The 27,154-nt window shown below is 43.8% G+C and overlaps 1 protein-coding gene and 2 long non-coding RNA genes across 4 annotated transcripts in view; 1 reads left to right on the top strand and 2 right to left on the bottom strand.

Moving 5' to 3' along the window:
* Nucleotides 1-27,154, bottom strand: part of LOC309339476 — a 464,046-nt gene that overhangs the window by 193,715 nt on the left and 243,177 nt on the right. The window lies entirely within an intron of this gene.
* Nucleotides 1-27,154, bottom strand: part of LOC309339494 — a 103,074-nt gene that overhangs the window by 4,020 nt on the left and 71,900 nt on the right. The window lies entirely within an intron of this gene.
* Nucleotides 575-25,309, top strand: FAXC (failed axon connections homolog, metaxin like GST domain containing). Of its 2 annotated transcripts, XM_081857289.1 has the most exons (7): nucleotides 575-815; nucleotides 909-1,445; nucleotides 9,374-9,509; nucleotides 12,813-13,009; nucleotides 17,630-17,847; nucleotides 19,202-19,318; nucleotides 22,753-25,309. In XM_081857289.1, the coding sequence occupies exons 2-7, from the start codon at nucleotides 1,192-1,194 to the stop codon at nucleotides 23,037-23,039; spliced, it is 1,209 nt and encodes a 402-aa protein (XP_081713415.1). In that variant the 5' UTR covers nucleotides 575-815; nucleotides 909-1,191; the 3' UTR covers nucleotides 23,040-25,309. The 2 variants fall into 2 exon arrangements, with proteins under 2 accessions (XP_081713415.1, XP_081713416.1); XM_081857290.1 differs by lacking the exon at nucleotides 575-815 and having other exon boundaries at nucleotides 832-1,445.

The raw sequence follows: 27,154 nt of genomic DNA, 5'->3' as shown, positions 1-27,154 counted from the left end.
GGAAAATTAGCTGTTCCTTATGATAGGATTCAGCAGCTAGTAAGCTCTGCTGTCTCCCTTCCCTTCCCAAGAGGGGCTTGGAAGAGCAGTCCATGCCAATCCATGCCAGTAGGCCTTTGCATCAATATCAATGCCATTTGAGTAAGTGGCAATGGGCTCCATCAGGGACCCACCCCATTCTCTGCAAAAAAGCAACAACGGTCCTCTGCCCAAACTGCTTGCTGACTTCTGGCCCAGGTGTATGGTGATGAATGAAGCAACCATGGTTCTGAGGGCCAAGAGGAGCTAGGCGGCAAATCTTCGGTCTGGACGCTTATTTGAGAGCCAGCCCTATTGAATCTAGAGTGAGACTTGCTTCTAAGTAAACATGCACAGGATCACGCTGTTCGTCCTCATGGCCAAACATGGAAGGAAAACTAATAATCAAAATAAATAAAAACCCGCATCTTCTAAAAAGCAGGGGTTTTGTTTACCAACGAGAACGCATGCTTTTATTTGTTAGGATGCTGCGTCCCGACCCCCCTCGCCCCACCACACACACACACACACACACACACACACACACACCTGAACGCCACCCACGTGACACGGTCCGGTCTAATGTTGTGAAAGCTGCAGGGAAGGAAGGACAGCACCATGAGGATGAGCCAATGAAGCAGACCGGGGCGCGCTTTCGCCCTCCAAACCAGCCATCAATCCCGCATCGATCCCCGCCCTGTTTGTCCCAGAGCTCTGGGCAGACCTGCCCTTTTGCCGCCGCGACCTTCCTCGTCCTCCCTCCAGCCGACGCTACAGTGGGAGGCAGGCTTGGCTGGGTGCGCCTGGATCGCGGGGGGGGGGGGATGTTTCAGGGTAGATGAATCGATCCTAAGGTTTATTTATTTGTTTGTTTGTTTCCCCCAAGGCAGGAGAGCCATGACATCACCCCTCCTGCATGCCAAGGCACAAAGGCGAGAAGCAGCTGCAGGAGGACGGGGATGATGATGTTGCAGAGCTCGCCAAGGAGACCCGGCGCGGCTGCTGCTGCTGCTGCTCCTCCCGCTGCTCTCGCTTTCCTTTTCCTCTTCCTCCTCCGCCTCTAACTAAGCCTCCGGCTCGCCGCCTGCTTCTCCCCCCGATGCAGACGCCGGCCCCGGCTGCGCCCGTGCTCGTTGGGGGAACCGGGATCCAGCGCCGCCCTCGCCGCGCAGCATGCCCTGGGGGGTTGGCTTCGCCTCGTCCAGGTCGTGCGTGGTGGATCTCAGCCGGAACCAGAGCCTCTGGTGCGCGGGCTCCGACGAGCGCTTCTCCTTTTATGGGGAGATCATCGCTTTCCCTCTGCAGGATTACGGCGGGGTCATGGCCGGGCTGGGGTCCGATTCGTGGTGGAAGAAAACCCTCTATCTGACCGGGGGAGCCTTGCTCGCCGCCGCCGCCTACCTGCTCCACGAACTGCTGGCCATCAGGTGAGAGGGGGGCACCTCCGGGGGGGGGGGAGGTGTCTTTGGGGGAGAGAGATGGAGAGCTAAGAGGTGCAAAATAGCGCGCAGCAAGGGCACCCCTAGGGAGGAGGGTTGTTTTCCTAGGGTGGGGTGGGGGGATTCCTTGCTGGGTGGGGGAAGGGACGGGCTGTGATCAGCCATCATGCATCGATCAAATGGGTTCCAGGGTACCCGCAGAAAGAGAAGCTGCACCTCCTTTGTTTCAATGTGGACCATCACAACAGCAGGCCTTAGTCTGAGCCCAAGGTCCATCAACCCCAGAACCTGTTTTCAGTGCCAGTGCTCCTGTGAAACGCTTGTCATGGGCCTCTGAGCATATGTAGAGTGTTTTTATGGCACTGAGTAAATGCAGCCTGCAGCTGAAGGGTGGGGGGGTGGGGGCTTCCAGGTGCGATTTCAGACAGGTTTCCATGCCCCCCTCCCAAGAATAAAGGTGAGTGTTATAATACGCTTCAAGCTGATCAGGCCATGCCAACTATGTTTTAAGGTTAGGGGCTAAGGAAAAATAATATCCCAATAATAATAATATATACACAGCTCTTAAATGCTAGCAGTTGATGTGGACACTTCATAGGGGTGTGGTTTGTTGTGGGTTTCTTGCAATGTGGTTATTACTTGACACACAGCCAAATAATACTGGTTGGGCATACAGAATAGTAGTCCCCATGGGCAGCCTCCTGACAAAAAGGGCTTGCACTGGAGACTTCCTGGTGGGTTGTGCCATTGGTTTATATGACCCTATTATAGGTATGTGTTTATGCTGCAAAGCATATGATATGAGCACCAAATATGACAGAAATGGGTGTAGAAAACGGAGAGGGGGAGAATCAGAGCGGAAACTTCCGTTAACTCATTTTCATGTATTGGATAGCAACTCCATTCAGTTGGGATGCACCTTCTGTTATCTCTGCTTCTGTTATCATTTTGAGTCATAATACGTCACCCTTACAAAACTGCTTACTGTGGGATTTTTCCATGGCACACAGCTGTCCATTCCCTGCCCTCCACTAGTGTTTCACATTTTAAACTCTAAAAGATCAGTGTGTTGTCAGAGGGGCCAGAGGCAAAAGCGACTGAAGGAGCAAATGTAAATTTCACATTGATACACTAGGCTAGTTTCCAGGCAACCAAGGGGCATTATGGGAGTTCCACAAAACATTTCAGCCAGGAAAAGACACTCAAGAGAGATAGGAAGTAGGACTGGGGAAAGGCCCAAGGGCCAGGCAGGGTAGCCTGAGAGGCTGCATTTGGCTCCCAGGCCTGCAGTTTCTTATACCTGCACTAAATCTTGAAGTTCCACCCAAACATAGCAGTTCCACTAAATATCTGGTCAGCCTCTAACTTTCTGGGAATGCTACTTCTTTGGGGAAGGTATTAGGAGGTGGTAATGGTGGGATGAACCCAGACCCAAAAAACTTCCTGCTAGTCCCACTGCCATAAATAAATCACCACATCCTCCACACACCCCTCTCTCTTTTGCAATTGGAGAATCAGTTAGTGTATCTCATCTGAGACATGTTTACATTCTCCCACAGTTGCTGAATTGTACCCCAAACCCTCCAAAACCGTCCCAGATCTGTGAAGCCCCTTTCTTATGTTCCCTTACCTTCAGACACGAGGGTTTGTTGACATAAAAGTCAATATAGATGTGCCTACTACTTCAAAATGATACCATCTCCATCTATTTGCAATGGTCTTCTTTCACTGTAGTGTAGCTTTCTGTAAATGCCACAAGCAGCTTAAAATGAGAGACCAGCAATGTTTAGATAAATTATGCATCTGTGATTGTCATAGGCCAGAACCTGAAGTTAACAACTGGTGCTGTAGTTGGTCTTTATTATTCTTGTAAACTATATTAAATAACTGCAGCTGCGAGTCCTGGCTGTCTTGGGACAGCACCTGGCAAACTATTTCTCCTATAGATCTAGATGATAAGTATGGAGTGGTGGTGATGGAGGCAACATCCAGAGATTATTGGGACAGATTTATTCTGGTAGACAAAGGAGCCATCCTTGCACAAAACAGGAGTAAACAGATTGATATCTGTGACATCTGAGAACTGTTGCAAATTGCCACGAGAGAAACAAGAACAATTAAAGATGGAAATACATGCCTTTATGCTACAATTTTGAGTAAGCTTGCAAAATGAATTAGGTGGATTTATCCTGAATTGCTGTTTGTGCTGGCCTGAGTCATCAGAGGAGAAGACTCTTGTAACACTGGTTAGTCAGTGCTCCAGAAAATCATTAGAGATTTTGCTGTGGTTGCAATCAAGAAACGGAGCACTGTAGTAATTTATGCACTCATTTAGGTCTTTGACACCAAGCAAGGCCAACATCACCTATCTGTTGCAGTAGAGATGAGAGCAGAGTGTCACTCTACGCAAAAGTGAAAGCACCGGATAAAGGATTGTGCCCTTTAGGTTTCTTCTGGTTACTAAGCAAGGGGAGAGATAACTTTGGCTCCCTAAAAAAAGTTCAACAACTCTGGTAAATACAGTGCGTAGATCACTGCCAGTTTTTTTAGTGGGAGTAGATTGCAGTCTCTTGGAAGTTGGACACCCCTGATCTAGGCCAACCCCCTACAGTGCAGGAATATGCAGCTGTACTGTATGGGGACTGAACCTGCAATCTTGGAGTTATCAGCACCATGGTCTCTAACCAACTGCGGTTAAAGACACTCAGCAATTCTTTTTGTAGCAGGAGTTGGTGGAAGCTCAAAAGCACTGAGGAAGGCAAGTGGAGTGAGATTTCTTCCTTATTCCAAGGATGAGGTAAACAGTGCTTCAGAGTCCAGTGTAGACACCCCCACCCCATCTCAGAGGATGTTGAGCTTGCCACAGATAAGACACAGGTATCAATCAGGAGAAGGGTGAATGGGAAGAAAAAAGAGCCAGAGGGCATTCTTGTTTCACTCTAATCAACTTTGCATTCTTTGTAACTATATTTACTGCAATAAACAGCACAGCCTTAAGGCCAATATCTGTTCCCTGGCATTAGTACAGTGATACCTTCTGCAGCTGAAGCTAGACTGGACTTTGTCTATGGGAAATTTTGATATCCGGACATTGCATTAAGAGCTCAACCTGTTGGAATGGAATTTTCTAAAAGTGCTGGGTGGGGGATACTTGGGATACACACACATAGTGATGAACAGTTGTGTGTTATGCATCTAGTGGTAAGTATATTTGCAGGTGAACCTCTGGGGCCAGAGTTCATGGTGAAGTCACTGGGTACCAAACTGATGCCTGACAGCAAGTGGAAGGTTTACTGTAGCTTTGATAAGGTCTCCTAGTTCATGAAGATCTGCCTTTGTGCTACACAAGGGAAGGACATTGCCACTTAGTCCTATGTATCCTTACTGCCTTGTAGCTACGTTTTATCCTCACTGTTCTTTTAATGGTGTTTTTGGTTATATTTGTTCACCCTGATATCTTTGATGATGGGTGACTTATAAATATTAATAAAATAAAAATAAATAGGATCCCCACATCATACAGTTTAATTAAGATGTACAGTGGTACCTTGGGTTACAGACGCTTCAGGTTACAGACGCTTCAGGTTACAGACTCTGCTAACCCAGGAATAGTACCCCGAGTTAAGAACGTTGCTTCAGGATGAGAACAGAAATCATGCGGTGGTGGTGTGGTGGCAGTGGGAGGCCCCATTAGCTAAAGTGGTGCTTCAGGTTAAGAACTGACTCCAGAACGAATTACCGTATTTTTCACCCCATAGGGCGCACCGGCCCATAGGGTGCACCTATTTTTTTTTGGGGGGGGGAAATAAAGAAAAAAAAATATTTCCCCCCCCAGGTGAGGGGCTGGGGCGGGGGAAGCCCGAGCTTCCTCTGACCCCAGCCCCCAGAACAGGCTGCTATCCACAAGCTGTGGGAGAGCTGTGCGACTTCGCGCAGCTCTCCCATGGCTAGCGGAGAGTTGCGCGAAGCCCGAAGCCTGGGGCATGCTGAGCTCAGCATGCCCCAAGCTTCTGGGTGCAGGCAAGCTCTCCGATAGCCGTGGGAGAGCTGTGCGAAGCCTGGAGAGCGAGAGGGGTCGGTGCGCACCAACCCCCCTCGCTCTCCAGGCTTCAGCGAAAGCCTGCATTCGCCCCATAGGACGCACACACATTTCCCCTTAATTTTTGGAGGGGAAAAAGTGCGCCCTATAGGGCGAAAAATATGGGAAGTTCTTAACCCAAGGTACCGCTGTACCTAGATTTTATAACCCTTTAATTCCAACCTGTTCCTTTCACCTACTTTTACGGTCTTCAATAACTGAGTATAGGCCTGGGATGAACAGACCAGAAGACTTGCATTAGTTTATTAAAACTTATTTAATATAGATCTACATCGAGGTAGGTTATTTAAGCCAACAAGTGTTGTTAAATACATGGTTACTTTTAGTGACCTTACAAATTGTTGCTGTAAAGTTGTTATTGTTGCTCAATATTCCCTTGTTCTCATCACTGTGCAAAACCAATAGCCAGTTCTCCCTTTCTCCTTCCCTGGTTAACTCATGGGCTTCAGTTGCAAGTCTTCTCTGTGGTCAGGGTCTCACTGAAAATATATACAGGATTGTAAAATAGCCTCTTAGCTGTTACTCACACTAGACTCCACCTCTTGCAACTACAGCTGCCGCTCCAATAGATTTGCTGCAGCTCTCATCTCAAGTCTTCCTTCTGGTCAGCTACTCAATGGCCAGGGCTCATGCACAATGATGTCAGTTACCTCCTGAAGTATTCCTGCAGCTGAGTGTCACTTTGACCAGTAATTATTCTGGAGAACTGAAACTGGAATGCCCCCACACTGCCTTCCCTCTCTGTCTGCCTTTAGTGATTCTCTGCTAACCTTCTGCCTCTTTCTAGTCTCTTCACTCTCTGACCAACTGTTCTCTCATGAATGGCTCCATACAGGGCAGTCTTTCCTTTCCCTTTTTCCTTTCCCTGCTTCTGTTCCCTTCCTCCACTCCTGCCAGAATCCTCTGAGCAATCTTCAGAGTTCTCTCTGCACTTCTGAATCCCCATTAGCCTATAAACGTGAGGACGAATGATCTTTGAATAGATTGTCTGCTAAAGAACCTATGACAATTTGACCCTTTTCAATTCTCCTGACCCATAATATAACAGCAAGATTCTTTTGTTAACTGAAGCCTTGCAAGTATGTAACAAAAAACACAATATTTTGAAACTGTTATTGGCCTAACCATTTCTTAGCAGACTTCCTGCTGAACCCAAGCACTTTGTGTTTTTCCTGGCTCTCTGGACAGGAGCCGGAGGCCAGATTCTTTCCTCTCCTCTCATCCTGCCCCAATTGACGCAGTGGACAATTTTCATCCAAACAGTATGCATATCACAACAATATTATTGTATTTGGACTTTACCTTAACTGTGAAGTTTCTTCACAGAGCTACTGTCAGGTTGACTTTGGTAAAGTATATGAAATCCTGTAAGAGATTAGGAGAAGCACAGTAATAAATACTGTTGTTGTCATAGGCCTAGCTGTGACTAGCTTTGTCTAACAGTGACTAGTTGTCATAGGACTAGCTTTGAGTTGTGTGGGACAAAGGCTCATAGTAAGAGTTTAATTCTATCAATCTCTTCATACAGGGTGCCTCATAGCAACTGAAGCCCCCTATAACCAGAATTCCTTTTGGGTTATCCAGCTTTTATATATCCACAAGTTTTATATGTATCCCATCTCATTAAAATCAATGCGATTATAGAATGTGGAAATCTGATTAGCACCACTGAGGGAAATAATCTATGAAAACAAAGGATTTGCTGATCTGCATGTTTTAGTTTTCATGAATTAACAAGGTTTTCGTATCATTTTAATGCATGTGGCAGATGCTCAACCAAAGTGGGTGGGTGTTGTACATTATATTCAGGGCTCCATGTGTTTTATTTATTTTAAAATTCAAAATAGCCACATACAGGAACTTTGTCTGTATGCATTTTACTTACTAAGTACACTTGCATAAACCTGCATAACTTCTGTTCACTTGTAGGACAGGCAAAGAGCTGTGCAAGGCACTGGGGCCACATTATCTTGGCCACTACTTCCCCTGCCCTCTGCCAGTGTCTTAAGTAGCCCTGCCATGTGGCAGACTTGGGGCAGCATTGAAGAAATTAGTTCCATTAGCACAAGGATTTCCATTTGCTGAATGGAACTTCCTCTTCCTGTGTTCTTCCTTTTTGCTCTAGTTCCTCCCCCACCCCTTTGGAGCAGATTTGTGTGGGCACGCAGGGCAATGAGAGGGAGGGGAAGATCAATTGCACAAATGGAAATCCTTATGTTGACAGAACTACTTTTCCGGACACCGCTTTCAGGCAGTGGACCTCATGCACCATTAAGCCTGGGGGCTGTGTGAGTGGGTGGACGTGTGCATTGCACACCTGTTTCCTAGAGTGGTTGTTCTAAGGTGGCGCCATATTGGACTATGGCGCCATATTGGACAAGGTGGCACCACCCTAAAGCAATCACTCTAGGAATCCTGCTCTTGCTGATGCTCCTGGGACTAGGATAGGGGATGAAGGCAAAGGTGGAGGCAACAGATCACATTGAAGAGCCAGAATGGTGTAGTGCTGAGATTGTCAGACTAGGACCAGGGAAACCCAGGTTTGAATCCTTACTCAGCTATAAAGTTTACTAGAAGATACAGGGCCAGTCACTATCTCTCAGCCACTAGGCTGATTCATAGGGTGTTGTGAGAGTAAAATTGATTGAGGAAGAACCATGTATGCCATCCTTATGTAAGAAATACCATATTTTTTGCTCTATAAGACTCACTTTTCCCCTCCTAAAAAGTAAGGGGAAATGTGTGTGCGTCTTATGGAGCGAATGCAGGCTGCGCAGCTATCCCAGAAGCCAGAACAGCAAGAGGGATTGCTGCTTTCGCTGCACATCGATCCCTCTTGTTGTTCTGGCTTCTGAGATTCAGAATATTTTTTTTCTTGTTTTCCTCCTCCAAAAACTAGGTGTGTCTTATGGTCTGGTGCGTCTTATAGAGCGAAAAATACGGTACCTTTGTAAATACTTGCACCCTAGGGTTCTGGGACTTTTAACCAAATCTGTTTCAGCAATCTTAGTGGATTGAACCTTGCTTTTAATATAGAAGTAAACTGATATTCTCAGGATGTTAACTTCCTTGGTCAATACTAAATGTCCTGCTTGCTGACATTGGGATTTCAGAATATACACAAGCCTGGTTATATTTATTCTGAAATGGTTCCTCACAGGCATAGAAAAAATTAAGTTGATCGTTGGATTGACTTGACTGAGTTTATTTGAAATAATGATGGTGGGGTGGAGAGAAAGAGTATTTATCTCACCATGAGGACTATAAGCTTGCTTCAAAAGAAAAAAAAAGGGACTTCTCAACATTCTAACTTCAAAGGCTTTTGCCAAGTACTTTGGGTCCATGGCTATATGGTATCTTCTCCTACAACGTGCTACAAGTACCATGCTAATTTTGGTATAGCATAATGTCCTGATGATTTTAAAGTAATACTCAGCAGCATTAGATATGAACTAATAATAAATCAAGGCTTATGTTTACTATCAAGGCAGTTTCTGGACAAGATAGCATCCCTACATGTAACGCTTTCATCATAACTATGAATATGGTCATTTGTGTGTATATGAATTTAACTGTGGAAGGTTTTAGATATTTTGAATATTGAATCATCTTGACTTGGCTTATTTTGCCCTTGCAGTCCAAAGTGCTTCTTAGTGACTTAAAGCTTAGTGAATACAAAATGGTGGCAGCCTATTGAATGACATAAGGAAAGTTTGCCTCAGCAGTTGCATTGTGCTTTGCAAGTTTGACATATTGATGCTGTATGACGCATGATGGATTCTGTTTTGTAAAACTTACTTGCTTGTTTTGCTTATAGGAAAGAGCAAGAGGTTGATTCAAAAGATGCTATTATACTGCATCAGTTTTCAAGGCCAAACAATGGTATTCCGAGTTTATCTCCTTTCTGTTTGAAAATGGAGACTTACTTAAGGATGGCTGATTTGCCCTACCAGGTAAACTTGTGCATGTTATGTTACTTTGGCTACTTACAGGCGCATGATGCCTCCTATTATAGGACCATATGCCTCACCTAGAGGACAGGTGTATTGGTCTGTTCTAATGAGAAAAGAGTCCCGTGGTACAGTCATTGCAGAACAGTACCACCTCATGATGCAAGTTTTTAGGCAGCTTGTTGGAAAACTCTCCCATATTACACTCTTGGTGGAAAGCTTAAACATGGGAACACATAACTCTTTACATGTAAGCTTTGACATGTGTGTAGTAGACAGGTTTCTGGGTGGGACTGCTTTCAAAAAATGATCCTTGTATACAAATGATGTAGTGCAGTCATGCCCGAGTTCTGTACCATGTGATTGCCTCCTTCTTTAATCAATTATTTTTAGGGTTGCCTTCTGATTAAGGTGACATTTACTTGATTGAACATGTTAATTTTAATAAATAGATAAATATATTAGGTATGTCCATAAAAATAACAATTCTGATTTTAAAAAAATCACAGCTTAACACCGAATTTCAATCTATCTCTACCATTTACACACACACACACACACACACACACACACACACACACTCTTTTGTGTTTTTCTGACTCTTCATGGTTCTTGCTGCTTCCAAAATTCACCGAGATGAAGTCTCTGCTACCCCTTGCTAAGAAAGTAATAGCCATAGGAGTGTAAGGCTGCATAGCTATCTCACACATTCCTTACCTTATCCAGTGAGCAACCCAAAGTCCAAGAGAGCAGTATGCCTCTGGATTGAATTTTCACAAAGACAAGTGGAACAGCCCAGGGGGACCAGGTCAGAAGAGCATTTCTAGAGTAGAATATCCCTTTTTAGGAAGCAGATGAACATAGGAACAAGCCATAGCTGGGGACTGAACTTGGGAGATTTTACATGCACAGCATATTTGCTACCATTGAACTACTATCCCTAAGTTTGCTTTAAAACATGCAGAATCGCAGTGGGATCTGCCACATAATTTTGCTGTGTGGAGTGCTCCTGCTTAATCCTGTGGTGCCCATGAGCCATGCTGCCCCCAGATATTCCCTCCTGCCTCTGTCAAAGACACCCAGCATTTTATGGTCATTGAGAATGCTCTTTTCAGGATGTCGGGTGTATCCCCATTCTTTAGTTCCCCCCACCTTCTGAAAACCGGGAAGTGGGGGATGTTTCCCCTGAGCCTGCTGCTACTTCCCCCTTGTAAACGGGTGATGCGATTTTGGCTACGTAAGCACTGTCACTTGCCTCTGTACACTGGAAATAGAGGGAGTTGTTCAGGTTTGCTTAGGGACTGCCTGAACACCTGCCTGGTGGTGTTAATACATTTTGTACCTGACATTTGCAATTCCATGTGGAAGGGAAAGCAACTGCTGTTAAAAAACAATTATTTCTTGGGTATATCCTGATTATACTGAAGTTTGTCTTGTCACATCCCTCACTATTTTTGCCAAGGAACAGATTCAGGCAGAAGCTTTTATTATTGTTGTACTTTCAGTAGATTGGGAGCCGACTGTTGTCTTAACTCGGTGAGGTCCATACATGTGCAGAAGAGGTTCCCTCTCTTGCACGGCCTGCTGGAACCTGCCCGCCCAATGGTGCCATGCACATGTGCCAGGCTTGTGTCATTCCCACTGCTACATGTGACAAGAACATAGAAACCATATTGTTTTGGCATATTGGCAAAGGGTTGTAACAAACGACTGCTATTATTAGCCATGTGAATTTTACAGCCCATTTTGAACTGGATTCCCCACTGCCAAATTTATTTATTTTTTCTGCTACCCTCCACAGATTTGATGTCTTTTAGCAGGTTTATTTGATTTTATTTCCCATGTAACTAAAAGTAGAATTGTTATATTTGATTAGGGGATCAATAAAGCACTTCATATGGTTTAAATGTTAATTTGTTAAAAATAATTCCCATGTAAAGGTGGGTTGGTTTTTTGTTTTTTTTGAGTACTTGTAAATATGTGATAGTGAGAGGGAGAGGAGAAACATGTAGTGTTGCTGGAAGGGAAGGTGAGATATAATATAATGACTCGATTGCACACTCTTTGCTTATGTTGTTTAGATATTAAGGGGGTAGGAGAAATGAAGGCAATCAAAACATAGCAGGCCTGAAGAACTGTTCTCATGAATGTGCTTTCTGGGATTAGACTCATGAGAAGAAGTTAATTGCAGCTTTGATTTTAGATTTGACTGGTTTTGTCTCCATTCCAATTGCTCAATTTGACTAGCATTATGTTGGTTCATTATGTTACTAATTAAATTTGTGAAGCAATGGATTTTTAAAAGTAGAGAATGATTTACATAAAAATGTAGCAGCAGAGGGTTTTTTTTGTTTTAAAAAACATAATTTGAAAAAAAAATCCATCTTGGAAAATTCCCACCAAACATTTTTCATTTTTTCTACCCAACATCACTGGGTGTTATGCTTGCCTATCATCTATCTATCTATCTATCTATCTATCATGTCATCACCATTATTAACTATTTGATGGGCTCTGTATGTTGCCTGCCTTTCTTGTTCTTCCTTTGCTGTTTCACCTGCCTTTAACCCTCTGCCACCTTCTTGTAGTGAGCCATATTCAAATGGGAATGGGAAGGCAGGTGTTTGACATGCAGAAAGAATTGGTTACCCATATTGGAACACTTGAAAGAATAAGGGCTAGATATGGGTTGCAATTGAATCCTTCCACCCTCAGTCTAGCCATCTGTCTTTATTGGACTTGCCAAGGGATTAAAGTTGGTGGTAGAGTTTCACATGCACCCACACCGAGTCTGAAAAATCCAGCTGAGGGTTATCTCACTTTTTGCAATTTTGCTTGTTACCTAGTTTTGGTCTAGAAATGTCCAAGAATGTAGGCTGGTTCAGGAGATGGGCATGCATACCTACACAGGTCTAGTGAGCGCATTACAGTTTGGAATAGAGAGGTGCCAAATTTACCTTTAAAGCATGTTTCTGACTCTAGAAATGAGGCATCTGTGATTTCTTCTGCCCAGTCACACATCCCTGTGTGCTCTTGTTGTCCTTCTCTGTTGCTCAGCTCAAGCTACACTTGAGAGTCCCCTTGCAGCAAATTTTCCTGCGGGCAGAGAATGAAAGCATAAAAGGTAGATAAAACACCTCACCATTCATTCGGGAGCAGACATAATGCTTGGTTGTGACCTGTTGGTTTGTTGTTGACTTAGCAATAGAGTCTGAATTACTGATTTGTGATTGTTGTGTTATTATTATTATTTTTTAAATGTGTGTTTGATTTCTCCCCCTGTTTTTGTTTTGGTACTTTTCTTAGAACTACTTTGATGGAAAACTTTCCCCTCAAGGGAAAATGCCGTGGATTGAATACAATTGCAAAAAAGTGTCCGGCACAGAATTCATTATTGATTTTCTGGAAGAGAAGCTTGGAGTCAATTTAAACAAACATCTTGGCCCACATGAAAGAGCTGTTTCTAGAGCTGTTACAAAAATGGTGGAGGAGCACTTTTACTGGTAAGTTGCCATGGATATTAGATGCTCTCTGATGATTTCAGATGTGGTAGCACACTTGTTAGACCCAATTCTCTTTTCTTTCTTCTAGTTATATTAGCATTGTTTTTCTGCTTACTCACGCCACCCAAAAAGATTCCATTCACCCCAAAAGACAAGAGGGCACAGATTTGCATAAACTGTGCACATCAGGGGTGCCAACCTGAATAAAACATTTGGGATGGGGCAGGTAAGTCCTGCCCCACATAACTGATCACAAGATGTGGTGCACACACCATTTGAATGGCAATGCTCATCAAGTTTGAAGGAGCCTGGCAATATCTATGTTTGCATAGAAATATAGGGCTGCAGCCTCTGTTCATCTCTCTTTAATTTTGATGGCAAGCCTGCCCTTTCCCAAGGGCTACAGCTGTTGCCCAAAGTGGTTTTCTGGCCTCCTAAGTCTTTCATTCTAATCAATCAGCTATAAGGCAACAAGTAGGAAGGAACAAAATGAAGGGATTATCCAAAATTGAAATACAGATAATAAAGGTGCCTGAAAATACACAGTCGCATCTACTTCCATTTCCTTGCACCTAGGCTTATTCTCTTGTTGTTGACTCATCAAGTCTACAAATGCCTCCCATGAACCCCAGGGAGAACAACACTGACTTGGAGGATTTATGATAATGGAAAAAGCACAGTTAGAATGCCATAGAGAGATTTCATGTTCTTAGACATTCAATGTTTGCTTCCATAATAAGTCAGTAAAAGCCAGCTGCTTCACCTCCCTAATCAAAGGCAGGATTCTTCACACAGCAGCCTGTTTTAAGCCATTTTCTGAATTAACTTATGCTACCCCATATTATATTTTACATTCAATTCATGTTATTCAACTTGTCCACTTCAGTACATTTAGTTTAGAATTGTACCATCTAGATATGCCCGCAAAGCCTCCCGAATTTCAAGAAATTTCCCCAAAGATTCTGTATGGTTTTGGGCCATTTCAAAACAGCTGACACCATACAATAGCAATGTGCTTGGAGATGCAAGGAGCATGTGCTGAAGGTAAACAGTGCATTTCTGAAGTCAAATGGGTTCTGGCCCTGTAAGCTGCCTGGATGGGATTGCAGTCCCTATGGATTGCAGTCCAAGGTGCTTTGAGCTCCTTCATAGTTGCCCCTGTCATCATCAGCATCAATGCCTGCTTACCCCATATACTCATTGTATACAAGGAAGAATTCCTGATGGAATGTTGCCTGTCGAGAAAGAAAGGTCCAAGAGCTCCCTCTAAAATAGGCACCCATTGTTATCTGTTACTAGAAATACTGGAAGCAGCCTTATACTGAATCAGATCATTGGTCAGATCAATTTTGTCTACACTGACTGGCAACAGCTACCCAGGGTTTCAGACAGGGGGCATTCCCAGACCTGTCTGGAGATGTTGGGGAATTGAAATGATTAAAATTATACTTGGTTTTTCCTTCTCAGCAATAAAGGAGCAGGACAGAGGAGATGAAGCTGGGAGAGTTCTTCCCTTCCATTGCATTCCTCTTCAACCACTGCTTTGTTATTTCCTTTAAAGTACTGCTATTGATGTCATCTCTCTCTTGTTCCATTTCAGCAAGTAGTTTAGCTTGATAAATAATTAAGGGTTGGATCCACAAAAGACTTGCTGTGCTGGCGTGACTCTCTTTCCTCCTTCTCCTCCTCCTCCTCCTCCTCCTCCTCTCCAACCCTCCCCAACTCAGCTTCTGCAGCTGAGCTCTGGCAACCCAGTGTGCTTCCCAACTCACATTCACCCTGATTTCTTTGCAGGGAGATTAGACTGTGTTGGCTATTGAATGAGCATGCATTCTGTTTTAATTATGGGGAGGTTAGATGATGTTGTGTCATCCCACGCTTCAAACAAGCAAACAAATATTTTTGGAAGGTTTTTCATATTTCAGCGTGTATACATACACATTGACTGCAGAATAGCTTGTGATATTATAAAAGTATATCCAAAACTAAATACTAAACAAAAGAACCCAAACAACCAGGGAGGGGAGAGAAATAAATATAATAAACATGTCATCCTTGAACAATGCATCTTGATCTATAGAAGGCATAAAAAAACAGTAGTGTATGCTGAACATTTCAGATTTGCATTCAGGAAGATTAGGCAACATTGGCAACTGAAAGCAAGTGTTATCCCATCATCCTATTGTGTTCCTCATTTCAAAAAAGTTTAATCTTTTGGGAAAGCTAGTTGTTGCACCAACAACCTCCTAATCAACTGTCATTGTGCAACCTGAATTTGCCCCTAGGTGACTGAATACCCCCTCTCCGAAGTAGTGACAATCTGGAAGCACTCCTGGTCACAGAACACCTGGTGTGGGAGCTGAGGGGCACTAGCAGTGATTTCAGGACTGCTATCTGGGGCTCCGAAGAAGAAGCCCAGGCATGCCTCCCTTACATATGTTGCAGATGGGTACTCATACAAGACCTTTGTATATAAGACCTAAAATGGCATTTGTTTTGCTCATTCTGTGCGTATCTCTTTTTTTAAAAAAGAATATGGATAATGACAACAACAACAACAACAACAGCAGCAGCAGCCCATCTGGCTGGGTTTCCGCAGCCACTCTGGGCAGCTTGCAGCATATCTAAAAACATAATAAAAACATAAAGCATTTAATAACAACAACAACTACTACTACTGGATGGCTCCTAACAGAACACTAAAAACAGAATAAAACTTCAAATATTAAAAACCTCTCAATACAGGGCTACCTTCAGATGTCTTCTAAATGTTGTGCAATTCTCCTTGGCAATTTCTTCTCCTTGATCAATTTCTGCATAGTGTTGAATGATTTCTGTCAATGTTACTGGGGAGCCCCTGGCAGTTCTGACTGTTTTCTGTGAGCTATATAGGCACTTGGAACTTCCCAAAGCCAGTTGCCTGAAGTGAGAACTGTGTGCTAAAAGCACCTTGCTGGCACAGTTGGCATATTTTCAGGGTAGGGGACCAGATTTGTTTGTGTGATCTAACTGGAAAGCTTCCTTTCCACCCCACAGTGGGGTCACCTGAGGCCACCCTCTGTCATTTTAGGGAAAGCTTCACCAATCTGGTGCCTTCCAGATGTTTTGGATGACAACTCCCACCAGTCCCAGTCAGTGTGGTCTTTGCATGCAGAAGCTCCCAAGTTTTGGTCCCCAGTGTCTCCAGGTAGGGCTGGGAGAAACTGCCTGAAATCCTGGGCAACTGCTGATGGCCGTTGTAAGACAGTACTGAGCTAAATGCTCTGGCTCAGTTTAAGGCAGCTTCCTGTGCTCCTACACTGGTGGGGCTTGTGGTCCAGAATATCTAGAGGGCATTTGGTTGGTAAAAGCTGCATTAGGGTAATGGTGAAGCTCAACTTTGTTCAAAAGCCAGCATGAGGAGGCAAAGGAAGAGAGTCGGTAGACAGGCTCTGTAGGGTAAACGACCTGAATTGACACCACTTAGAAAGTATTTCTGGTTTTATAAATATTTCATTCTGAACCTTGCTGAAAAACTACTGCGCCTAGCTTTGAGAGCATTGTTGATCTCTTGCTCTTTTAAAGTTGTGATTTGCTCTGCTACCCGGAATAGTCCTGAGAAAGAGGCGAGGGCTGGGTATGGGACACACAAGCGCAAAGCCTGTCTTGGTAGCTTCCTTGCATGTTTAGCTTTTGGAAGTCTCTGTTAATATACTGTGTTGACAAGTGCATCTCCGGTTCCAGCTGCATGCAGTCCTCTTGAAAGGGGAATATTCAAGTGTCGCTGAGAGAGGTAATTAACAGTCCCATTAAACATGGCTTTCACACTCAAACAAGCATTGCTATAGAACATTATTATTAATCCACAAGGCAGTCCTTTGTTTCAAAAATGTCTGCAGTCACTACTTTGTAATTACTGGCATCATCATCTCCTAGGCTGAAGGGTTAGATGGGACTAAAATGCCACCTGGTTCAACTTGCTGCTGGGTGGTAGGGCCGCTCATACACCAACCCACAAAACGGTCTTTCCAAATCACAATATGCCACTGCAGAGAGAAGGTACATTGCATAAGATGGATGTCCGGCAAATAGCTCCAGAGGCCTCAGAAGAGTAAGCCACACCATGTATGGAAAAGCAAAAGCACCTGAGATACTAGCCTGTGGGAGCACTAGCCAATTGCTCATACCTAAGCTTCAGAAAAACTTGATTCTTTCAAGATAATTATGGGCATTTTGTGGAAAGGAAGGTGTAAAAATGTTTTAAATACAGTATTACTGAAGTGGAAGCCCGTGTGTGTGTGTGATTATTACTACTAATAATCTACTACTTTTTAAAAGTAGTAGATTATTATTAGTAGTAAAAATTTTAAAAATAAGAGTTTGAAAGACATTTGATAATTATACTGTCATCCTTCTCTTCATAGTAGATCTAGCTGGTGGTGAAATTGTGCTCTCCCCCACCCCAAAGCAGCTTTTCTCTGTTTCAGTGTAGCACAAAAGAAGTTTGGGGAATCTACTGCCTCAATGAAGCCTGTTCTTCCTATTATCTGTGTTTATCAGCTTCCATTTTGGTTTGGTCGAGAGAAGTGTGTTTATGTTCCTCACAGCTATAAACGTTTCCCCCCCCCCACCACTTTCTAGGACCTTAGCATATTGCCAGTGGGTGGACAATCTCCATGAGACTCAGAAGATGCTTTCCTTTACTGGTCCTTTTAGTGACCTGCTGAAGTGGATTCTCTGCCATATAACGAAAGGAATAGTGAGGCGGGAAATGTACGGCCATGGCATTGGCCGCTTCTCTGAGGAAGAGATCTACAAGCTGATGGAGAAAGACATGCGCTCTCTGGCGGGTCTTCTGGGTAGTGTACAGTGCCTTTCATTACATTATATTGAAAATGCATTATCACTTGTTTTGATAGACTACTCCAACCACTTTCATCTTATGCATAGTTTAGGTATATGCCTCATGAATGTGTTAAATTATCTCTCCCACAATCCAAATTGCACATGCTTCAGTAATTCAGTCTCCGTGTTAGATGCTTTCATATGCCAACTTACATTTTATTTAGTTGCGTTGATTTTAGAGATTAATTTCTCATTATGCACAGTCTTGGCTATTCAACTCTGATTCTGCGTAAGAGTAATTTTGTGTTGAAAGGAAACCTGCAGAGCTGGTGTCATTGAAGACTTGGCTCAGCATTCTAGGATTCAGACATGTTTTCGGGAATGCACCATGATTCATTCAAATTCTCTACAATAATTAAATATACCGGCACTATGGATCACCTAAAATTACTGCACACATTTCCACTCCACAGTAATGCACACATAGAGTTCCCTCGCGAATGAACATCCTCATTTGCCTCTGCAATGATGACTCTGATTCAGGGGGTATGGAACTTTTGTCGGCCCCAACATCACAATTCTCCGGGGGCAACCTTTTGGAGGCCAGATGCCTGTGGCATGAAGGCCAGGCAGTGGTGTAGTGTGTGTGTGGGGGGGGGGGCTGGTGCCCCGGGCGCACAATAGGGGGGCACAAACCAGGTGCACTTACAGAGATTCCTGTTGTGCCCTGCCAGTGGTGGGGGCTGGAGAGCACGAAGGGTGAAGATAATCCTCCATCTGTCTCATCCAGTACCCAAGCGCTTGCCAGTTGGTGGTAGGGGCTGGGGGGTGCCTGCCTGGTAGGGTCCAAGGTGAGGGCTGAACAAGCACACTCCACGTCTGCCCTGGGCACTGGCGAGAAGCCCTACACCCTTGGGGCCAGAGGCAAGAAGTGGAGACAGCAATGGGTCTTGCCTTTGTGTAATAGGCTGCTTGTGTAGTAGCTGAGGCCCCCCACCCCTGTGCTAAATGAGCACTGTGGGCTTATCTTATTCTTTGGGGGAAATTGTCTATCACTGCTAACGCACAAAACTCCTTGGTCATATTGCAGTAGTCCTCAAACGCAGGCTTATGTACAGTATGAACTCTAACACACTCTTCCTTTTGATGCATTAATTGGCTGAAATACCCCTGCAGTGACATGGCAATGCCATTCTACAATCATTGAAATTTGTGCCTGGTGATTTGTGATTTAAAAGCTCAACTGCTGAGCTTAATGCTTTGAAGATAATAGCAGGATGTCACCAGTATGTGAGTTGGGAGGGGAGAAATAAATAAATACCCACAGGCTTAAAAAAAGAAAGAAATGCTTTTGGCTTTGTTTTGTAGGTGACAAGAAGTACATCATGGGGCCCAAACTTTCCACTTTAGATGCTACAGTCTTTGGACATCTAGCACAGGCAATGTGGACGCTGCCAGGAACTAGGCCGGAGAGACTAATTAAAGGTAGGGGTTACTTTAATTGCGTTATAGATTTGAAGTTATTATTTGATAGTGGAGGGAAAGGACCTGTTTGCAATCTGACCCAAGGCCTATTCATGCAATTTAGGAATTTGCAACTGTCCCATATGAGGATCAAACTTTCATCCTTGCCATTAGCAACATGCTCTAACCAACTGAGCTATCCAAGCTAAGTGAGTGCAGTTAGCTCACCCTTCAGATTTTTGACCAAGACAGGGAAGTCAGAAGGTAGAGCTGGGATGGTGAACACTGTCAGGAAGGTGGAGCCAGGAGGCATAGTTCTTTGCTGAAGGGGCTAAGTGTGCATGGGACTTCTGACTTCAGGCAAAACCTATGGTCTAAGATTGGAGTTTTAAATGTCAAACTAACATATATCACCCTCTCACAAAACATCTGGATGATGAATGGCAACATAAAAAGCAAACAAACTATAAAGACAATAGAGAACAATCCGTAAATGTCAGGCTAAAATTTCCTTGAGTAAACAACTGCATAGGCCTGTAGGCATAAAAAATGGTCTTCAAGTGATGTCTGAAAGTAAAAAGCAAGCATGCCTGCCAAAACTCTGGTGGAAGAGATATTAAATGCCTGACTTCTGATCGAGGCCAGCTGAGCCTCTGTTGTTCAATCCTAGCATCTTGATTTATGTTGCAGTTCATTAGCTCTCATCCAGTCCATGACTGCATCCAGGCAGGCACAAGTTTAGCCATGCACAACCTCTACTGATTCAGATGCTACAGTGAAATAGACCTGGGCATCCTCAGTGTGGTAGGGACACCTTGCTCTAGATCTCCAAATGACTGCCCCCAGTGGTTTCATATAGATATTAAATAGCATTGTGGACAAATTGTACCCTTTTGTACCCTGCAGATTAGCTGCCAGAGGGCTGAGGTATAGTCTCCCAATATTACCTAATGCTGCTATCTGGAACTGACTCCAGAAGTAGAAAAGAAGCCACTGTAAAATGGTACCCCCAACTCTCTGAAGTGTTCCAGGAGGTTATGGTGATCAATGGCTGAAAGCTCAAGGAGAATCAACAGGGTCTCATTGCCCCTCTCAATTTCTCATCTCTCAGGGTGACCAAGGCTGCTTTTGGTACCCAACTGGATCTGCACCCAGACTAGAATGGGCCAAGATAATCAGTTTTGTCGAAGAGCATTTGCAGCTGAACTGTCCCAAAGCAGCAGCAGCAGCAGCAGCAGCAACAACAACAACAACAAACAAATAAACAATTTATACCCCGCCCATCTGGCTGGGTTTCCGTAGCCACTCTGGGCAGCTTCCAACAAAAGATTAAAAATATCGCATTTTTCGCCCTATAGGACGCACTTTTCCCCCTCCAAAAATGAAGCGGAAATGTGTGTGCGTCCTATGGGGCGAATGCAGGCTTTCACTGAAGCCTGGAGAGTGAGAGGGGTTGGTGCGCACTGACCGCTCTCGCTCTCCAGGCTTCAGGAAGCTCTGCGCAACCCTCGGGAGACCGGCGCCACTTCGCGCCCGCCTTCCGACGGCTGCGCAGAGCTGCCTGAAGTCCCGGGGCGAGCGCAGCTCTGTGCAGCCATCGGGAGCGGGGTGTGAAGTCGCACCTGCCTCCCGATGGCTGCGCAGAGCTGCCTGCATTCCGAAGCCTGGGGAGACCGGAGCGACTTACCGCTGGCCTCCCTAGGCTTGCGGATAGCAGGCTGTTCTCGGGGCTGGGATTAGGGGAAGCTCGGGCTTCCCCCGCGCCAGCCCCATGCCTGGGGGGGGGGGAATAAATTTTTTCTCTTTACCCCCCCCCCAAAAAAACCCTAGGTGCGTCCTATGGGGCAGTGCGCTCTATGGGGCGAAAAATACGGTACATCAGTCATTAAAAACTTCCCTAAACAGGGCTGCCTTCCGGTGTCTTCTAAAAGTCAGATACAGTGGTACCTCGGGTTACAGACGCTTCAGGTTACAGACTCCGCTAATCCAGAAATAGTACCTTGGGTTAAGAACTTTGCTTCAGGATGAGAACAGAAATCGGGTGGCAGCAGTGGGAGGCCCCATTAGCTAAAGTGGTGCTTCAGGTTAAGAACAGTTTCAGGTTAAAAACGGACCTCCAGAACAAATTAAGTTCTTAACCCGAGGTACCACTGCAGTTGTTTATTTCTTTGACATCTTATGGGAGCACGTTCTACAGGGCAGGCGCCACAACCGAGAAGGCCCTCTGCCTGGTTCCCTGTAACTTCGCTTCTCTCAGTGAGGGAACCACCAGAAGATACATTATGTTTATGTATGTGAAAGTAATATTGTTCTACAGAATATTTTCCTGTAGAATCCTGATGAAGAAAGGCGAGTTTCTCTCAGACAACCCTGCCACCTGGTGGTACAAGGTTGCACATTACCTATGTCTATTAGAGTTCTAAAAACAGGCTATAGAGGAAAGCATTCATCCACTGCAGTTTGTTAGGCTTCATTTTGTCCCATGTCGTCCTCAGAACATATATCATTTTTCTCTTCTAGATAATGACTGCTGTTACATATAACAGGGAACAAGTCAATAAAATGTGTTTTAAAGTATGAACAAATAGGAATGGTACTTTGAGATGTAGCCACAAGATTGTGAAGCATATTGGTTGTATATGAAAAATACCCTTCTTCCAAAAGAAATCAGCAAGTTATAGAATCATAGAGATGGAAAGGACCACAAGGGTCCCTTTTTAAACAATATTAAACAATATTTAAAAATATATATTTCTATTTTTAGTGGTCCTTATTTTTAGCTGTAAGCTGCCTTGAGTCCTGTCAGGAAAACAACAACAACATGAGGTATAAATAAATATATAACAACAATAACAACATGAAGTATAATTAAATATATAGCAACAACAACCTGACTACTCTTGTACTTGCATTGGTAACCTCAAGACTTGATTACTGCAACATACTCTATGTGGGTATGCCCTTGGGTGTGGTCTGGAAACTTCAGGTAATGCAGAATGCCAGGGCTAAGCTAGACACAAGTATTAAAAAATCTGCACTGGCTTCCCATCTGCTACCAGGCCAGATTCGAAGTTCTTGTACTAGTGCAGCTGAATAACATAGGCCTGGAATACCTTTAGGACCGCCTTAAGGCTGTACATCCCATTTTGCTCACTGATATTAACTGGAGGACCACTAATAGTGGTTCCCTATGGACCAGACACATGATGAGAAGTCTTCCCTTCAGTGTTGCAGGTTCAGCTCTGTGGAACTCCCTCCCCTAAGCCCCATTCCTGCTGAATTTGAGACACCTAGTTAAACCTGGTTTTATTTCAGTAGTAGTGAAAAGTGAATTATACATTATAAAATGAATTGTATTTTCTCAATGAAAAATAATAATATTATTACTACGTTTATAGGCTTTGTAGTTGGGTAATCATATAATGCTATTTCCTTCCCTCCCTGTGTTTTCTTAGGAGAACTGATTAACCTTGCTATGTACTGTGAGAGAATAAGGAGGAAATTTTGGCCAGAATGGCACCATGATGATGACAACACTCTGTATGAGTCAGAAGAAAGCAGTGAAGCAAGTAAGACTCAGCCGTTGCAGGACTTCAGTTTTTACTCAAGGACAGAAACATTTGACGATGAGGGAACCGAGAATAGTTTTTCGCGAACACCTGACACCGATTACACGGGACATTCCCTCTTCGATTCTGATGTGGACATGGATGACTACACAGATCATGAACAATGCAAGTGATGTGTCTACAAAACGCTTCTCCATCTTTTATCAGAAATGCCACGACCTCCTGGGAATCCTGCCAATTGGCCCAGGTTCTAAAGAGACCCAAATTGGTTGGGACGTGAGACAATGTTGCTTTATGCCATTCATGTGGATCTTTTCAGCATTTTTATTTTTATTTTTTTTAGAACATTCCACTGGATTCTAGAGAAACCATTTTTAATTCTGTTTAACAAGGTGGTATAGTTGACAAGGAAGGTAATGTGTGGGGATGAGGACCCCCCCTTTTAAAGAAGAACATTCCAGAATGATATGCAGAAACCATCCATAGGCCAAAAAGAAGTATTGAGAAAGGCTGATGTTTGAGCTGATATCTTCCCAGAGACAGGCTTGGTGGAGGGAGGAAAGAGGGGTCATTAGGACTTCATTTCTCGTCTCTACATAGATTGTGGAAATGGTTGAATGGAGTAAACACAGTGAGGGATTATAACATTATCTCCACCCTGCCCCTCTGTGTCCTCCATAAGTTTGGGTGTGCCAAGTGACGGCATTTCCTCTGTGCACCCATATGGGGAAGGTTCATCTGGTCCCCAGTTTCACAGAGAAACAGCCAACAGAGATAAAAAGAATGAGGGGTAGTTGTTTTGCATTCAAAATCCCACCAATTGTTTCCCATCTGACAGATCAGCTTGGCAATTTATTTATTTATATTGTAACTTTTTTTTAAGGGGCCAGTGCACCAATTTTGCTCTTCAGCTCTATGGATAAAGCCCACTGCCAACTTCATCACACTTTTGTGTGACTGAGAAGCAGAAGCCAAGTTCAGGTTATGCAGATGGAGAGGTCAGCTATGCACAGAGAAGCAGAACTGATTTTTGAGGACTTGAATTGTGGGAGGTCAAAAGAAGAGGTTTAGTCTTCACCCAAATACCTTCCTTTACACTTAAAAAACACACACCCTTTCTCTACTACATAAATGAATACTTGGTTTTCTCTCCTCTCCATCTCTGAATGAGAGGTCTGTTTCTCACTAGCTAGGATCCTACAGTGTGCTGCATCTTTCACTGATGTCCTCCCAGTATACAAGTCTTCCTTACACACACAACAACTGGCTTTCTGCTATTACTTAATAATCTTCCCAAGGAGCTTTTAGCAGCTCTTAGGTGGAGCATGCCACAAACATCTAACATCCAGAACATGGTGGTGTGCTGCAAATGTTTGCAAAGGCAACTGATTTTATTACAGGACAGGATTCTGAAAGGAAAGGCACTTGGGGCACCAGCTTCTGGGATTTTATATATAAGTATTTATACTCCCCTGTTCAACCCTAAATGAATTTCCAGGGCTCTGACTCCAGTTGAGCCCTGCACTTGGAGCAGTCTGTCTGTCAGCAAGATGTATTTGAAGCCACTCTTTTGCCCATTATGAACCACCTCCCACTTCTTGTGGCTCCATCAGTGTTTGGGTCTTGATGTTAAACAATTGTCAGTGTATAAGCAAACTAATGGAGATGGAAAGAAAATGGTTTCTCTCCTTTTCTCCCCACCCAAAGAGAATGCAACCTTACACAGACTGGGCTACTGTAGGGATGGTATATTGGAGTTTGCAGACTATTTTTTGGGTGCTTTGGGGTTCCTGTTGAGCCAGATAACTTGAGTTATACAATTCAGCTCCAAATGCATATCCAGATGTAATTATATCCATCTTCATAGTGAGCTGCTCAGCCAGGACACAAGTGTCCTTGCAACAGGAAGCAAGATATGAAACCTCCAGAGATAAACTGGGATACACTGAACCAGCGTGCCTGGTCTCCTAACAAATATGTGCTTCTAGTTTACTTATCATAGATCTTCTAATTTTCTAGTTCCTGGAATTTTCTTAGTTGCTATGTGGCCTATTCCTTCTTTGAAATGTAGCTTATGAGAACAGTAGCTACTCTCATTATCCATAAAAAAAAATGTTTGTAGGCTATCCTCTTTAAGGTCCCAACACTTAGCTGATGCCTTTCTACAAAGAGAAACAAAAACACTATGGAATGTTTGATGGGAGGTTAACAAGGCCTCTGCTTTACTTTTGCTGGTTCCAAATATGCCTGAAAAGACAGAGAAGTTGGTAGCAACGGCAAAAATTCATTGTGCCTTGTCTGTAACGAAGATATTTGGTGATGGATGCCAACCGAGGCCTTAAGTCTTGTGAGCTAGGGAAATCTTGTTGGCCTCTTGGCTTCCTCTGAACTTCTGTGGCTTTCCAAAGGACCAGACACCCAACTAAACACAGGGTTGAATGTCTTTATTTGTATTTATTTATTCCCATATCCTGCTCCTCTTCTTCATTTTAACTGCTCCCAGTGTGGCTTCCAGTCCATATACAAATGGTCCAACTTAAAATCCTCATCAGTACAAATCACTCCCCAAGTGTACCATGGTGGCTGGTGCTGAAAACCACTTAATAAATCCCCAAATAAGCAGAAGAATACCATGATGGTTGATGGTATTGAAAGGTGCTTTGAGCCCCTTCTGGAACAGCTGGGGCTGGAGTTGTCTCTGCCAAGTTTTTAGTGGCTTGTGAGGGGGCTTCGAAGTGTCTGAATGTAGATGGGGCAGGATTTTCTAGACGGTGCATGTGATCACTCTGCTTCTAAGCTCCATTTGCTCTGTTTGTTCATATTTATTAATATATTGGTTGCTTTTCTGTGTCAAAACACACTCAAACAACTTAACACTATGACATATAGATAATGTAAAATTATTGAAACCTATACTTGGATAAATATAGATGGCTAGATATGTTAACAATTAAAAAATGAAGCAACAACTTGCAGCAACAATAAAATGCACAACATCCATAAAACCAAGCTCTGTAAGTAATCTTTAATCGGGGAGTGCTTTCAGGTCCCCACCCCACTGTTGTGCTTTCCACAGCAGACCACAGGGAATCACAGAAGTGCTTCACAGAAATAACAGCGGTTTCCACCCCTGCAACAAAAACATCTCAAACAACCACATAGTTTATGGTCTCCAAAATCATAGCACTTTGGGCACACCCTTAGAAAGAATATGCATTATGATTGTCTCCTCTTTTGAATATAGGGTCATACAAAGATTGTACATTCTTCTCTTTAATGGCTTGAATGAGAAATCACTGCACTGGTGCAAATGTGTTTGAAAATAATTGGACCTGTGTTTGGGTTGTGTCCAGTTGTGTTTCTCAGTTGATGGTAAGACTCCCATCAGTGGACTGGAGAGGGAAGCAATTTTGGGTCATTCTGCCTCCCACTGCAGCCCCTCCTAATATTGCGTAAATGTATTTGAGGTGTTGGTGCTAACGTATAAGTCCCTATACAGCTCAGGTCCAGGTTAGTAGGGAGACTGCTTTATCTCTTATACACCCAATAGACAGGGGCATCCCCTCCCATTCTTCTGCTTACTGGGGTCACACACCTGCCAGGGTGGCTTCCAACTAGATCTTGCAGAACTTTTGGAAGATCCCACCAGAAACCACCACTGTGCAACCCTGGTGGCAGAAGTGGGCAAGGGCGCCCATGGGGACAGCACTTCAGTTGGCCTCATGAGCAGACACTTCCAGTAGATCATTGTGGTCTGCTGGATAGTTTCTTTAGCTAACATCATAAGATAGTTTCTTTAGTTTCTCCCAAGATCACAGAAGCCTACTCTGCAGTATCTCAAAGCAAGGCTTTTTGTGTGCCTGCCCCTGTTCTGTGGAATAGCATTCCTGTCAAGTTACTACCTGCACTTTCTGGAAACAGCTGAGGACATTTTTGTCCCAACAGGGTTTCAAAGCTGGATAAATGGGTCTTTATCACAAATGTCCATTGTTTGGGTTTTAGTCTTGTTTAATGTATCTGTTGTATTTGTGTTTTTAACTGGTTTTAAGGATCTCTTGTGTAAATCGCCTTGAGATGCTGGTTTAGAAGCTGATTAACAAATTAATTGGAATTTCGATGATGATAATGATAGTAATATATCTTCTTCATAGGGCTGGTGGAGCTTCTAGCACAGTTTTGGATGATTGCACGAGGGGTGTTATAAAAAGGAGGTTGAATTGCTTCTCTCTCCATTCTGGAAGCCTTACCATCACCTGAGCAATACTGTTGGGTACAACCCTAAGATGGC

Source organism: Podarcis erhardii (genome assembly GCF_964252035.2).
Source record: "Podarcis erhardii genome assembly, chromosome: 3".
Taxonomy (NCBI): domain Eukaryota; kingdom Metazoa; phylum Chordata; class Lepidosauria; order Squamata; family Lacertidae; genus Podarcis; species Podarcis erhardii.
The sequence above is the reverse complement of the archived record's forward strand: the minus strand, read 5'-3'. Positions and strand labels throughout refer to the sequence as shown.